The following is a 13,993-nucleotide window of genomic DNA, read 5'->3' as shown; positions in this document are numbered from 1 at the left end:
CAGGGAAGATCCTTCCATTAAAACAGATCTTTGGGAGGACAGTGCATATTTCAATTGGGTGTCATAGAACCAAAATAAAGGCCATCTAAATGGCCAATGGAAAGAAAGGTAGATATCACCAAGAGCTAAGGACAGCTGAAGGTAAAAGATATGCAATCTTCCTGAAGCTCAGGAAAAGTGAGTGACTTAGTCACAACTGGTCACAAAACCAATGCAATCTAAATTTTTCCCTTCAATTCACAACACATTTCCATATATGTAAGTCACCAGAATTTGAAGTTAAATCATCACACAGCAGTTTTAAGAGTTGGTCTATTATTGAAAATGTTTAAGCTCTTTATTAAAGGGCTTGGTATTGATATCTTAAAGAGATGACACATGTTAATGAGTTCGATTTTCAGTGCAAAATCTTGTTTGTCTGTTCCCTGCTTGTTAACCTCTCAATTTGTTTTCACACGCAGATCTCATAAATGCAGTGAATGAATACAAACAAAAAAAAAACCAAACAATCAAAAACGAAACAGCTTGAACACATTTGCAGAAAAGTGTAAACTGGATTCAACTATCAAAATAAGAACAGTCACATGAGATTTCTAAAAACATACTTTATTTAATGTTACCATTTGTCACTTGAAATCAAGTTACAAACACATGCATACAAGTCCATATATTCACACTACACATACTTGAGTTGACATTCTAAGTACGATTTGAAGGACAGCCATTATGTACAGACTAACTTGTAAGCAATATTCAGCAAACAATAATGCAAGGACACAAGAAGAATCATTGCTTATGTCCACTTTAATTTTGCATAAAATTTGTGAACATTGTGGTGAGAGATATTTAAACAGTTGACTTGAAAAGGGAAAAGGCTTTGACTTGCAAGATTGATCCAGGAGTAGCATGCTGTCAGTTTACAACTGAAAAGAGCATTGGACTCTGAAATGGACTGACAATTTCCTTTGTATAGTTGAGCTTTTTGATCTTGTTGTTTAATTTTTAAACCATATGGGAGTGGACGTGTCTGGAAGAAATGGACCTAAGATGAAAGGTGGCTGAGGGAGCAGAAGTCCTGGGGAGGACAGGAGAATATGAGAGATGGGAGTCTCACCACCCTCCCCTCCCTCTTAAAAGGGCTTCTTTGAATGGTGGAACACGTTTCTATTTACCATCCATTCACAATACTGACTTTTCACTTTGAAAAGTGCTGATTTGTTTTCATTTACAAAATTTAAGTAAATATGTCCTCAAAAGTAATATTTGTACTCTTTATCTAAACTTAAATACCAATAAGACTGAAATAATTCTTACTAGTAAATTAACAGTTAATTTTCACAACAAAACAAAAGTAGAAAACTACAACCTGCTGGAGAGAAAGCCTTTTGTCCAGTGCTGATTGAAAGGAAAGAAGGCTTATCCCCAAGCTCAAACACAACATAATAAATTATTATAATAATCAAGCTCACCAATTCCATTTAAATGATTGCAACTCCCTGACATTGCTTAGCTTGGTAATCAGTAGATCAGGTGAGTTTGAGAACATCACAACTTAAGATATGGTGGAATTAGCAAGTGATCTTAGGAGCCAACCTCTGATCTGAACTCACACCATTCTCTATGATAAAACTGTACTTGGAAAGTTATGAAGTGATCTTATGAGCCAACCTCTTATCTTATCTGAACTCACACCATTTTCTATGATAAAACTGTACCAATCAAAAACACCTGTAACCTTTGCTGATCACTCTACACCTGAGTTACAAAAACTCTTTTAGATGGTATGATTTCTTTCTTGTCTCTTAAACATGAGGTTACTTTGACTTGTTTGCTTTTTCTCCAATTAACATACTGACTTCAAAAGCACAATCAAGTGCAATGTTCCAACTCAGTGAGATCTTTCTAAAGTATTACCAGCTCGCATGAGTCACATCACAGATATCCCTCAGTACCTCTTAATCTGATTTTCACTGATGTTTGTCCTTCCATTTTACTTAGTCTGAAATCTGATCTGCCATTTTTCAAAATAATTCACTCCTAGCTTACACAAAGGCAGCTCAGACTCTTGTTGTCATTTTTTTTAATGAAAATAATTTACACTGAGGCAGTGGACATTCCACAAGTCATGGTAATCCCTGTGTGCATCATATCTTCTCTAGAATAGCTTACTTGCTTACTATTAATCCAAGCTGGAAAATGCTAGCGACATCTCACGGAAGAGACTTCCCATTTTTCCAGAAATGTTGGTTTTACTAGACAGAGCTTCACGAACGGACTGCAAATGTGAATAGCACTTGTGACACTTGTTATACCTGCAAGGGTAAATTTGCGTGAATTTAAACATGACTCACATATACATAGACATAAGATTCATTCTTAATATCTGTAAGTTTTAAGAAAGACTACACAATACAATCAACACAATATAAAAAAAAAAATAAAAAATACTGGTCATACTGATTATGAACCGACTATTTGTAAGGTCATTTTACATGAAAAGGTTGGGAAAGGAGGAAAAATTCAACTGAAAATTGCTCTGTTTAAACACTTAACCCTGTACACCCTAATATCAGTATGCATAGTCTCTATACTGTTCCCTGTTCATTTCCTAAGGTGCTGACAAGGAGAATCAGTTCAACAATCAATTCCCTTATTCCTGTGACCTTAATGTTTGATCCAAGGGTGATACTATAAGAAGAAATTAGATCCTTGTCACTCTTTGGGGTTAAAGGGTTAAACCTCACCTTTCTTCTCTGACTAGGTCAACTCCTACAGACACTGGTGGTGCTGCCATGTTGCTTTTGATAACTGGAGCAAAGTTTCGCAGAATAAGTTTAATTGCCATTGCACCAGCTTGGACATAGCTGTAAGAGAAATTCAAATGTATATTGATCAAGATTGATTAAATGAGTTGATGATGATAATGATGGCAACACAAAATACTTTTTCATGATGGTGCTCGTAATAAGGACTGACACGATTTCTGGCATCAAGCCTGACACCATCAGCTGTAATATCTTTTAATCCACTACATGAAACACTCTCTCACCTTTCATACTTGCTACTTATCAGGTCCTTGAGGTGAGGAAGCAGCAATGAACAAACATCTAGATTCCATAATGTCCTGTAAAGAGAAATCAAGAAAGACATTTCACAGGTTGTTTTCTTTTTTGGACAATGGATGTTACTGTTATTAAAAGTTTGTAAAGAGAAATCAAGAATGACATTTCACAGGTTTTTTTTTTGGACGATGGATGTTACTGTTTATTAAAAGTTTGAAAAGTCAAACCTGTATTAAGCTGCCATCCACAGGGAATGGCAAGGTGACCACTTAATACAGGTTAACCACTTTACACAGGTTCCACAGAAGAGGGATAATGTATATAAAAAAAAAAATGATTTAATGCCATAACTGACCACCTAATGTAAAAACACTTACTTAAAAATACTACGAGCATTGATTTCAGGAGAGAAACATGAATTAAATCTTACTTGAAAGATCATTCTCAGTTTTTATCTTAGCAGTTCTGATTTAAGTGACTGTTCAATACAGGTGGGGGACAAAACAAACAGATTGGTGGGACTCACTCAAATGTGACCATGACCACTTAATACAGGTGAAAATTAAACACTGATTAAGAGGAAACAAATTCGGGACTTTGACAACTGACCACTTAATGCAAGGTGACTGCTTAATACTGTGCCTCTTAACCCTTTAACCCCTTAGAGTGACTAGCATGTAATTTCTCCTTACAATATCACCCCTGAATCATACACTAAGGTCATGAGAATAATGGAAATGATCATTAACAACAGAAGCTCCTTATCGTTGAGTTAATTCTCCTTATGATCACCTTAGGAAATGTACAGAGAACAGTATGGAGAATGTGCATACTGGTATTAAGGTGTAAAGTGTAAATACAGGTTTGACTGTATCTACCTCCTCCTGTATCATGAAAGCCTCACCTTGTAGAGCTTTGACAGCACAATAAGTTAAAATTAAGAAAGTAATATGTGGATAGGTAAACATACTGTTTCAAACAGAGAACATTGAGCAGGTCCACTAAGATAGCTTGATCATTCATATCTACTGAAACTTGTACCGCAGTCTGAAAAAGAACATTAAACAAAAAGGTGTAAACAATTTGAACAAAATTGATAGCAACTCAATTCAGAACTTATCAAATACCATTCCTCTCTAACCTTTATTTCACCATCCCCCCAGTGTCTCGCAACAACACTCAGATTCTTGAGTCTTGCCGTCATAATTGTTGCTATGGAGTCATGACCTGAAAACAACAATCCATCAAATTTACATTCAATTTACCCATTTGATGAGGTCTTCCTCAATAAAACATTTATATCTAAGAAGCACCATGATTGTAACTAAGACCAGAAAATATCAGTTAAATAAATTCTTCAGAGCCATCATGTAGGATCTATATCTTATGCCTATCTTCTAATCTAATATTATCATTCATTCATGATGATTTCGTATCCTAAACTCACTTTTTGACAGTGCAGAGATGGCATCTTTCTCTGACATGGCTGGATTCTTTGGCGGAAATTTATGTTGATCAAAATTGGCATTGTTTTGTGAAGGGTCATTAACAGCAGGAGCTCTAGACTAAAACATTAAAACAAGATACAAATAAATATTATGATATTATGACTAGAAGAAGAATATTTCCTCTTATGTAAAAAGAAAAAAATGAATTGTCAGCATTTGTTCCAGAAGTGGAAAAGTTTGTTAAGTTTCCATTTTAAATCAATTACCCACTAGCAGACAGAAGCTAGAACTTGAAACAGAACTTGAAACTTCAAATGCACTATGTAACATCTGTAAATTAACTCCAATGATGTTTTAACTAATCTGTTATTCAAGAAAATTAAGCTTCCTCTTATCATCCTTACTTATGACTTCAAATTCAACCATCACCTTTCCTTAAAATAAAAAATTCAAGAATCTATTCAAAAGTTGTTGAGTACTTACTGGAAGAAAGTCAGACAATTGCAGTCCAGCTGGTTTGTCTCTCTCTGAGGGTATCATTTGTTGGTGCTGTGGATTTTCATTTACTGAAGTGGGCTAAAAAACAAAGGACCAGATCCAAACTTTTTTAAGGAGACACAAGGAAAAAGATAGGACCTTTTGTTGTTAGTTCACCCAAAAGAAAAAAACTACATGTACTTTGCCACTGCCTCATCAATGGGGGACATTTGACCATTTGCAATGGGAAAGTTTTCATATTGCAAATGAATGTAAAGTGTGTAATATAAATTATGTGACTGTGAGTTTTATCTTGCAAATTGCAATTTTTTGTGTTTAGTCACAGTAAATTATTGTGGTTAAAGATGACTAAAATTTCTTCAAGGAACTAATTTTCCAATGTTCAAACTAAGTAAGAAAACAATGCAACTGAAAGAAAGTGAAAATATCTTTAAGTTTTCTAAAAATGGTACTTTGTAGAGGGGAGCTGCCCAGATATCTCAATTGGGTTCAAATACAATGAAAATGAATTTACTGGTACTCTTTATTCTAAACTAATTGTTTTCAGTTGACTGATGGTAGTAAATATTTGCATCATCATGTATTCTGGATTTTTTTTTTTGCTGGAAGTCACTTTTGCTGATTAAGGATCACATGCAAAACTTAAAGAAAAAATTAAAACCCCCAAAACTTTCATGCTATGAAGTAAATCTCACCTTGGATGGTTTGACTGGATCAGGGACGACAGCAGATGGCTTAACTACAGGGACTTGTTTGGAATGACCTGTAAATGAACAATTAATTAAACAAAAAATAAATTGAAATAAGAAGACACATTACTAAAAAAGCCATCAACAACTACATCAGTTGGACAGTTCCTCTCACCGTGTGATAGAGGGTCTTCTAGGGGAGGCTGAAATGGTTCATGTTTTTGTCTTGGAGGCGTACGATCTGTAAAATAAATATTTTATAATTTTTGTAACACAAATGCAATATTTAATGATTCAAAAAAAAAAAGTTCCAAAAGTACTTTTTGGTTGGCTTGCTCATTGGAAATCAGAGAATTCTCTTATGAAATTTCCATGGCCTTAACTATCTTTAATTAAGTCATAGAGAATATTGTCCACTTAACTTACTATTTCCCTTCTGTTCCATAATGTAAAGCCTATCTTCAGTGTTTCAATTTGGAATTTGAAGGAGCAAAAGACTACTGATTAACCCTAACTGGGTAGTTGCTGAGCAAGTTCCCTCAGTGTTACATAATTTTGGCCTAAGAAATACTTCACTCACCAAGTTTCTTCTTGGCTGAAAATATGTCATCAGGAGCTGCCAAGTTCTTGTTGTCATTTTTCTCTTCCTCTTTGCTGGAAGGCTCTTCTGGCACAGCTGGTTGTTCAGCTTTAGGTCTGAAAAATGTAACAGACTTTTGAGGACCCTAAAACCAGATCAGGTTAAGTTCAACATCAAGTCTTAAAAGAGTTACCACCCACTACCACATGAGTTTCAACTGGTTTCTGTACCAAAAAGGTGTTATGGTGTGTGTAGTCTATGCACTACCAGTGGCTCAAACACTAGGTTATTCAAACCACAAGGAAGATAACTCAGGGTTTATAACATGTTCCTCAGCCAACTGCTATATACAAACCTGGGTTTTGAAGATGTTGTTTGAGGTCTCTCTGTGCTAAATGCTTTTCTAGGTGGTCTGTAAAGGCAAAAAACACAAATTCAATTTTTAATCTTTAAGATTACAGAAAGATCCACATCTAATTACAATTCTGTTTTCCTCAATAGAAAAAATTTAAGAGAGGTCTGAGAAGTGTAAGTAGATTTTAAATAAATGACTTACGTTTTGGTAGATGGTACAACTTTAGCTGGTTTCTGTTCCCCTGGTGCTCCTTCCTGTGAAAAAGATTGACAACTCAGTCATAAATAGCTTCAGGAGCTCTAAGCACTAATGGTAATTCAAACCTATTGAAAGTATCACTAACAACATTATTCCAGGACCTTAAGCCTGCTGGAACTAGCATAGTTTCAAAAACCAAAGCTGAATGCTGAAAGTGAAGTATTGCCAAAGTTGCTTGACTTCTCTTTAAGTTTTAATAGCATTTAGTGACTAAGTGAGGTGCTTCTCCCTCTGGATACAATGCTACTCTATCCTAAGTTACCCTCCTTGCCCCAGGATACATTTGATTGCTGGTACATTAACACCTAAAAAGTATTAGCAATGAAGGATGAGGCCCAATGGCTTTATGGGTACACATGTACATGATAACCACAATAACGTGTGGTAAATAATAAAAACCCTCCTAAAAACAAAAAGTTTCTGTGAATGATGGAAAAGTAAAGCACTTATTATGCAACTGTAAGACCACTTCCCATAAAGCCTTTAGATCTCATCATTCATGAATCATGCATTTCATGTGTCAACATTTTTGCAACCCAGTGTATAGTCAAGTCTCATGGTCTTTACCAAGATACACTTATGACTTTGGCCCCCTTAGTTATACTATCCTGTCTCTGTGATTCTGAATGCATTCAGTAGTCTCAGTCAAACAAAATTGTTCATTATAAGCTTCCCATAAGTGGACAAGTCATATTACTTCAAGAAGAATGAATTTGAGCTTCAGGGCCATTGACTCTCAGATTTATAACATTTACATTTTAATTTACCATTGTTGTCCAATAGTAGTGTTGAACATCAGAAATAAAGAAGTCTGTTACTCACCATTACATTATTTCCTACATCAGCTGTCTCATCATTATACTTTGCTATAAGGTTTTCTAAATGCTGAACACAAGAGAGAACAATTCATAATCAGTAACACTGAAAACACACACTAAGATAAACATGAGAAAAACAAACATACCCCTTTAACAACTATACATGCATGAAAAACATACCTCTAAATCAACAACCCACACAGATACATTGGTCTGATGATATGATGCTCCAATCTACAAAGATACAAGGCACAATTCACAATTTGTTGAGAAATAATTGAGCTGTTACATATACCACTTCCAAGGACGTAAATGAAAAAATGCCTTTACTGCAGAACTCAATCAATTATTAAGAACTGATGTTTCGAAATAAAAAATCAATTTTGGACAACTTTAACCCTTTAAGTCCCAAGATCTCATTAGTAATTCTCCTTTCTGTCTACCATACAATTCTTGTGATGTTAGCATGGAGAATTTGGTATTGGATCAACTTATAATCCCCTAATTTATATTTTTCTTTATTCTCATTACTTGTCTGCTTGATATTGTATTGATATTGTAAGGAGAAATTCTGTCTTGGTCACTTTTAACTGAACAGGGAAGTCAAAATGTAGGGTTCACTTACAAGTTGGTTGGATGAAACTGCAATATCAGCAACCTTTCCCCATCCAAGAGAAAAGCTGTCATAACATCTAACTGGCTCCCAACCATACACCCTCATAGAATCTTGTGCTCCACTGAATAATGAATGTCCATCAGGGTGGAATGCTACACATCTGTGAATCAGACAAAAAAGCCAGTTTCCACCATCACATAACAAGGCAAAGACTGTGAATGCTTATACTAATGTCATTACACTGCAGCAAAAATAAAAGTAAGTGATTATACCAAAACCTTAGTGCTGACTCTAAAAAAATAAAGACACGTAATCCATTAACTGATAACTACTAAAGAATATCCTCCCATCTCATCAGTAGCTCATTGCAGAGAATTTTAATGCTGAGAAGTACAGATTTGTACAATTGTCACAACATATCTTATATTCAAATTGACAATTCACCCACCTAATGCCGCTAGTTTCTGGATCTATAGTAGACACCAGCTGAAAGGTCTCCAAGTCCCAGAATTTTACTGTCCTAAAAAAAAACATTACCACTTGTAACAAAGGTTTGACTAGATGTTTATTGTTTATAAATTTACTTGAAGTTTACCTTTTTTTGATGTGGTACTACTTAATACATTTCTTGCAATACTGGAAGGTTCATAAAGCCCCAATCACATATATAATCAAAAGTGTAATACATATAGTTGGACTACATCACTCTTCAAATCTATCAATTTTTTTGACAAACCTGTCATTACTGGCAGTTGCTAACAGGAATTCCTTTGGATGAAACTCAACACAATTAACAGCAGCAGTGTGCTGCTTAAAATCATGAAGGAGTTTTCCACTTGTCAAGTCCCACAACTACAGAGACAAAAAAACATGTTATAATCAGACTTGACTTGTAATGAAATAAATCTCATATGACCTGCAGATTGAAATCAAATAAAGCCATGATCCTTGCAGGTCACTGAAGCCTGGAAAGAATTCAGGATTCAATGAGATTCAAACCCATGCCTCCCAGATGGTTGTTGGGAGCTACTACCAACTGAGTTACAAGGCCACACGTTGAAAGTTGTGCACATTTTAAAGGGTTTTTGTTTTTACAGTATCACACACATTCATGCAGAATTGTATTCATTTTGCAGTAAGGAAAAAGTAGATTCTTAATGCCAAATACTGCATAAAACTTTAAGAAGCCTCCATCACCTTAACAGTGTTGTCATCAGATGCTGATATAATCCATCGGCCATCTGGACTAAATCTCACAAAATTAATTCCATCAGTGTGACCCTGTTAATGAGACAACAGAATTAAAAGTTAGCCATCCTACTTATAGCCACTATTTTTTTTTGGTTAAATTTCAATAACTTTTGGCATGGACATCACTGGTAATGCATTTATAAGATCAAATGACCTTTTCAATAGCCTTCATTAATATTACTTGGTATTAAAAAATATCATTGTAGTGAGAGCACAATTTTAACAACTACCTTTAATGTGACTATACAACCTTTTCGTCTGACATCCCAAAGCTGAGAGAAAATAAAATCATTCCCATTATGTCATTCATTATTTTCTGCCACATTTTCCAAGTTTTCTTTCATTACCAGTTGCATAATACTTATACAATAGACAATATTCTTCCATAGTACTGGCCTACCTACATATGTTTTTCTTCATCATACACAGCAAAGTTTCCATCACACAAAGAAATAGCTCCCTAGTCTTCCTACTCTTTGCCATCAATTAATTCCACAAAAGTTAAAAGCATAAAATTAATCCTTTATCAACCATTTGAAATAACTATCATCATAGTATTTGTCTAGCATTTGTTTGATAACATATCTAACTGTGCCAACATGTTTCTGTATTGTATCATGGCCAAAGAGTATATTAATTCCTTATACTCAGGAAATGCCTCCACCTAAACTCCAGAGAGAGGTTCTACGAAGGGGTAATGGTCAATTTTTGGCTATAATTTTGTTTTTATTGGTGTGACTTAAAGTTTGCTACTTTTTTGAAATCATGGTGATAAAGTCCCAATAAAAATTTGTAACTTTACAGCATCTCATATCACCTTTTAATCAGTGGATTACTCAATATACAACTTATATTGATTAAAACTCTTACCTTTACATTTGTGTCTAAAGAACCTGATGCTACAAATTCACCATAGGGGTGAAAGTCTATACCACGTATACTACTCTTGTGACCTGTCAGGGTTCTGACAACTGAAAAAAAAGACATAACATGATTGAGTAGATAATAAACATGTGGTTAGAGTCTATGATGGAAATATTAGGGCCTAATGGTTACTATGTTTGATTCAGCATTGAGAGGTCCAGTATTGTGCCCTGAACAAATCAATTGTTCTTGGGAAGGTAATCCCCTCTTGAAATATTCCTCTTCACCTGGGAATAAATGTGGATACCAACGAGTCATAATAATTGCTATGGAAACCAGGATATGTGACCCTAGCAACAAGCTAGTAGGGTCCACATACTTAACCCTTAACACCCTAACATCAGTATGTAAATTCTCACAATGTTGCCCATTCCCCAGTTTCTGTTATTCCTTTTATAAAGCAGACAGGTCTCTTATGATGACCACCCTGAACATGTGTGTGTTAAATTTCAACTCACTCTTGGCAGCTTCTAAATCCCAAATCTTCAGTGTTCCTGACTGGGATCCTGCGATAACAAGATCCTCCCCACTGTTAAACTGGACATATTCTACAGGACTTGTGTGGCCTGACAGAGTCTGTATGAATTAAAAATTTTAAAAGACAACATCATCATTCTTCTTATGGTTATCATCATCATATAGCAATAACCATCAATCACCTATTAATCATATTGCAGTAATTTTATGATTTTCCAGAGGTTTTGTTAATCAAGGACAGAGACAGCTCTACATTTCTTGAACTTAAAGTTTGAAAAAATAAATCTGTAAAGTTTAAATCAAACTTAAAGCAGTGAATTAGACCCATATCACAACACTGTGCAGTGTTTAGAGTAATTCGGTGGTATATTCTGGTTGTTAAGGAAAAACGCATCAAGGGATGACAATGAAAAAATCATGTTAGACTGTAATTTCCTTCATATCAGGCACTTCACTCTGATTAGAATATGTACCTCTGGCAAAGGCTAGATAAAAGTACTTGACCTTAAAATATTGCACTTGTTCTTACCAGGATTACATTTGGCTTTCCTACAGCCCACATGTTGACTTTGCGATCCTCTCCTCCTGTCACCATGACACGTCCAGAAGTTGGGCCCAGAGACAAACATGACACATTTGACCCATGAGCTACAAACTCCTCTGTAGGTCAAAAGACATATGGATAATTTATCATAACAAGCAAACAATATTGTTCTAAAAGTTAGTCTTAAAACAATATCCAATTTTAAAGAGATTATTAAAATATAGTATCTCATCTCACTCCACAAAAAGAAAAAAAGAATAAATCTGGCTCTAATTAGGATAAATGAATTAACCCCTTAACTCCCATGAGTGATCAAGACAAAGTTCTCCTCACAATATCAAAACAATATCAAGTAGACAAGTGACGAGAATAAAGGAAAATATTGATTATGAGATTCTTAGTTGATCCAATACCAAATTCTCCAAACTAACATCACAAGAACTGGATGGCAGACAGTAAAGAGAATTACTAATGAGATCTTTGAAGTCAAAGGGCTAGTAAGTGTGCTGAGAAAAAAAACTAATAAAACAGATATAAAAATTCTCTTAATCTAGATTAATTCTGTAAATTATTTATTGCAACAAGCTTTCATAAATTTTCCTGGACTGTTTATCTTATAATTGAGGAGTCGATTAATATCTTGGTGTACTTTCAGGTTGGATATTTTAAAAAACCAAATTTTTTTTTTTTTTAATTATAATCACTTATGCTCCAATATCAGGCAAGAGAACTTTTGTTCTTTCTCTACCTCTCCCTTTCCCTAATCCATACCAACTTCATATTTGAACCTAGCACTTATTGACACCATGATAGTGAAGCTCCATACATTTTGTGATTCAAATTTTCCTTTGCTTCAAAGATATTGAGACCACCTTCACATTTCCCTTTGCAACAAAATTTTAAAGGGTCTTGGACCAATGAATATCAAAATAAACTGACACAGAAATATTGAAACCAAAGAACATTTGATTCACAACTTAAATGTCATGGTTCAAAATAAATTTCAGATCCAAAAGACTTTGAATTAGTTTAATTTGTATGCTCCCTTGTTTTAAGTAAAAAAAAACAATATGAATTACGTGTTTTATTTGTAATTTGACTGGAAAAATTTTATACTTCAATATACACAGGGCAAGAATCTCCACATCACTGTGAATTTTCTTTTGTTGAGTTTTAGCTGTGTGACAATATTCTCAAGCTTGGCATGGAGGGATAACGTCCTAAATGGATTCTAAATTATGTTTATTGCTAGCAAAACAGTACCTTATCATGAAACCAATGAGCTTATTTGAAACCTGCCAACTTTTAATTAAATTATTAATGACATAGTTTCAGTCAGAGTAAACATCCCACTCTACACATATTCTGTGCATTTTATAATATAAAACACCGCTATGCTTAACAAGAAACACCTCTTGCTGAAATATAAAATCCTTGTTGGATTACAATCAATGAAACTTAATCATCAAGGGATCTGTTTTGTAACCAAAATATTTCTGTCTACAGCTTATAATTAGAAACAATGTCTCTTCAAAAGTTCCAACCCCCTGACGTCGTAGAATTCAGAAATCATTCAAGTACTCAGACACATGAACGCTCTAGGATAACATCAGTGAGAGTAATTTTCAACTTCTTTGAAAATAATTAGCTCAATTAATCAACCACGTTTTAATAACAAACGCTAATGAGAAGTAAAATTTAGCCACGAAAAAAACCTCGATGATAGACATGCGGGAGGTGACAATCACCTCGATAATCCGTTTATAGCCGAACGTCAAACAACCTCGTTGGAACACTAAGCCTATTTCTCACAAAAATTCCGAACCCTTGACAAAGTAACATGAGACGTCAAACAAAGATGCTATAATCATGAAAATAGGAAAAAACCACGATTTTTCCAGAATGCAAAGAAATGGTTCTGTTTGTCACACATGTTGTTCTAGCGTTCGTTTACATTCTTAATTTACGAGTTGACTCGTGCTTGAATTGACATGACGTTACACATGGCCAGACGAAACTTTTGACGCAGGAGAATTCGATTTCATAACTTTAAAACATTTGAATCGTACAGAAAAGTAGATTACATACTTCCCAGTATCCTATTATTTTAATCGCATCTCAAACTCGATTTTTAAATTTTGTACCGGTGAACACCTATATGTACTTACGAAGTTTCCATGAGCGCTTCTGTTGTGCCGCCATAATTTTCAAACTTTCTTCAGAGCTTCCACGCAACAATTTCCGAAACCATAGCCCCCTTGCAACACTATCACATGTTAATTGAAGCAAATCCCTTATAAAAGTGATATTTTCTCCAAGGAAACTGTCGAAATATTACCGAAACACGGTTACACTTCCCTTGACAATTTCAACGAGAAAGTTCAAAATTTAGAGCCCGCGCTTGTAATATTCAGCGAGTTCAAACAAAGGCATGCGTACGCCCACATTGCCTTGCGGTCGTTATAATCCCTAC

At 34.8% G+C, this 13,993-nt stretch overlaps 1 protein-coding gene across 1 annotated transcript; it reads right to left on the bottom strand.

Annotated features, from left to right (window-relative positions):
* Nucleotides 1-590: 590 nt before the first annotated feature.
* LOC113675021 (katanin p80 WD40 repeat-containing subunit B1) lies at nucleotides 591-13,988 on the bottom strand. The gene is made up of 23 exons (XM_027191528.2): nucleotides 13,689-13,988; nucleotides 11,506-11,636; nucleotides 10,958-11,075; nucleotides 10,446-10,546; nucleotides 9,806-9,847; nucleotides 9,522-9,605; nucleotides 9,061-9,176; nucleotides 8,773-8,844; nucleotides 8,334-8,484; nucleotides 7,889-7,942; nucleotides 7,713-7,775; nucleotides 6,834-6,886; nucleotides 6,633-6,689; nucleotides 6,278-6,393; nucleotides 5,873-5,938; nucleotides 5,704-5,771; nucleotides 4,994-5,086; nucleotides 4,510-4,627; nucleotides 4,204-4,289; nucleotides 4,033-4,109; nucleotides 3,050-3,124; nucleotides 2,745-2,864; nucleotides 591-2,312 (listed from the first exon to the last, which is right to left on the bottom strand). Exons 1-23 carry the CDS (start codon nucleotides 13,720-13,722, stop codon nucleotides 2,180-2,182), a joined length of 2,028 nt encoding a protein of 675 aa, XP_027047329.2. The 5' UTR covers nucleotides 13,723-13,988; the 3' UTR covers nucleotides 591-2,179.
* Between the last annotated feature and the right edge of the window lie 5 nt (nucleotides 13,989-13,993).

This window comes from Pocillopora damicornis, chromosome 3 (assembly GCF_964200805.1).
Source record: "Pocillopora damicornis chromosome 3, jaPocDami1.2, whole genome shotgun sequence".
NCBI classification, from domain to species: Eukaryota; Metazoa; Cnidaria; class Anthozoa; order Scleractinia; family Pocilloporidae; genus Pocillopora; species Pocillopora damicornis.
Note: the sequence above shows the minus strand (reverse complement) of the source record. Positions and strands in the feature narration are given on the sequence as shown.

Coding starts and splice junctions, on each gene's coding strand:
- LOC113675021 (XM_027191528.2), bottom strand. CDS start 13,722: ATGGCGGCACAACAGAAGCGCTCATGGAAACTTC. Junction 6,690..6,833: donor GTTGTACCATCTACCAAAAC/GTAAGTCATTTA, acceptor TTGCCTTTACAG/ACCACCTAGAAAAGCATTTA. Junction 2,865..3,049: donor ATAAGTAGCAAGTATGAAAG/GTGAGAGAGTGT, acceptor TTTCTCTTACAG/CTATGTCCAAGCTGGTGCAA.